Here is a 1,766-nt window from a genome sequence, read left to right as displayed (position 1 = left end):
TTTATATTTGTTCCCTTTTCTCTAAATCCTCTACCATTTTTTCGGTCACATCATCTCTGTGGCTCATCTGGTCAATTGTAATAGCCTTCTTTTTTTATGTCATTCTAAAATTATATTATATTTTATTTTATTTTATTATTTTCCCCATCACCATTTATTCCCCCATATACTCTCTTTCACCTCTGCTGCCCCCTCCATCAACCTCCCTGTTTCTTCTCTCTGTTGAATCCCTTATGTACGCATCTGCCATAGTGACCTTCCTAAGGCACAATGATCTCACTCCTTAGCTTTCAAGCAAACAAACCCCAAACCAACCAACAAACAAGAAGGCTCTTTATTCCTCAAACAGTAGCGTCCATGAATTCCTAACTTGGTATATCCCTTTCAGGCACACCTTTAAGTTGCCCCTTCCTTAACGACTATCTCCCCATCTCAGACACTATTTTCTAGCCACATTGAGATACTATCTACTGGTGCCCAATTTGCCCTGCATCCATTCTGTAATTTTTAAAGCGTACCTAACTCAGCTACAGCCACCTCCTATCTCTCCCCTTGGAGCTAATCTGTCTTCTGAATACACCCTACCCCAGAAGCGAACACTCACTGTCTTGTGTTGTAACATTTGTGCATGTTTTCTCTTCCAGCCTCGGCTGTAATTTTTTTGAGGGCATGGATTCCATAGCATGTACCCTCGTTCTTTATAACAAGTAAGCATTCACTGACTGTTTATTAAACTGAGTTCTTTCAGCAGAAAAACGGTGGTGACGCCTCAGAGCATGTACCCCCCAAGAGCTCCAGATGAGACCCTGGATAGAAAGGGGAAAATGACAGCCTGGCCCTTCTCTAGGCTGTGGAGAGTGTCTGATTCTACTTTGTTCCAAATAGCCTTGGTGGCGGCTCTATTGGCTACTGTTCTTGGTGAGTCATGGACAAGTTTAGATTGGCCATAAACATTCAAGTTCATCTACTTGTTCACAAGACTAACAAAGAGATGACTAAGCCTTCACCAGAAATCCATCTTCAGCAACCAAGGGTTTGTTGGACCAGGATTTTGGATTTATCTGAAATTTGGAATTTTAAGGGGTTTTGGAATTACTTGGAATTTAGGGGAATTTGCTTTACCCATGAAAGAGGCAGTTTTCTAGACACGTCTGGCTAGATTTCTCCTTCAGGAATTTCCCAATCTGTCTCCCACCCATGACTTGAGACAAATCTATCTGAGGGATCAGCTTGACTGGACAATTTTCACTGCCAATGGGTTTATCCAGAGTGGAGAGGAGGGCCAGTAGGACTACTAGGACTCCTAATAAGTAAATGAGTTCTGTACTTGATTCTTGCTAGGAAAGCAAGATTAATATTTTTGTATTTCAAGGGCTTCATGTTTCTGCCTTCGTATCATTCAAAGTCCAAAAGGTACAAAACACAGTACACATTAAAAATATTATTCTTATTCATCTCCCAGTCACCCAGTTTCTCTTCCCTGAGGCAACCAATGTTATATAAAGTTATTTTTAACGAAATAGTATGTTTCTGTTGAGGAAAATTGCAGGGACTTTTTGACTTTGCACAGATGCAGCTGAGTCAGCAGAGATGAAAAATCTGATGGGCTGATGAAATCGTATCTGCCATCTTTAAAAAATAAATTATCTTATATGCAATAGAGGAAGGATGAAAAATGTCTGCCTTTTATCATTATTATTCCTCAACATACATGTATTACTGACCAGTCACTGGATTCACTGAGCAATAGAGATAACAAAAATTAT

At 40.0% G+C, this 1,766-nt stretch overlaps 1 protein-coding gene across 1 annotated transcript in view; it reads left to right on the top strand.

Annotated features, from left to right (window-relative positions):
- Nucleotides 1–751: 751 nt before the first annotated feature.
- Nucleotides 752–1,766, top strand: part of C4BPA (complement component 4 binding protein, alpha) — a 16,144-nt gene continuing 15,129 nt past the window's right edge. The window contains exon 1 of the mRNA XM_006754411.2: nt 752–918. Coding sequence (XP_006754474.1) covers nt 777–918 — 142 coding nt within the window. The 5' untranslated portion in view covers nt 752–776. The remainder of the gene's footprint in view (nt 919–1,766) is intronic.

The sequence above is a fragment of the Myotis davidii genome, unplaced genomic scaffold (genome assembly GCF_000327345.1).
Source record: "Myotis davidii unplaced genomic scaffold, ASM32734v1 scaffold710, whole genome shotgun sequence".
NCBI lineage: Eukaryota > Metazoa > Chordata > Mammalia > Chiroptera > Vespertilionidae > Myotis > Myotis davidii.
Note: the sequence above shows the minus strand (reverse complement) of the source record. Positions and strands in the feature narration are given on the sequence as shown.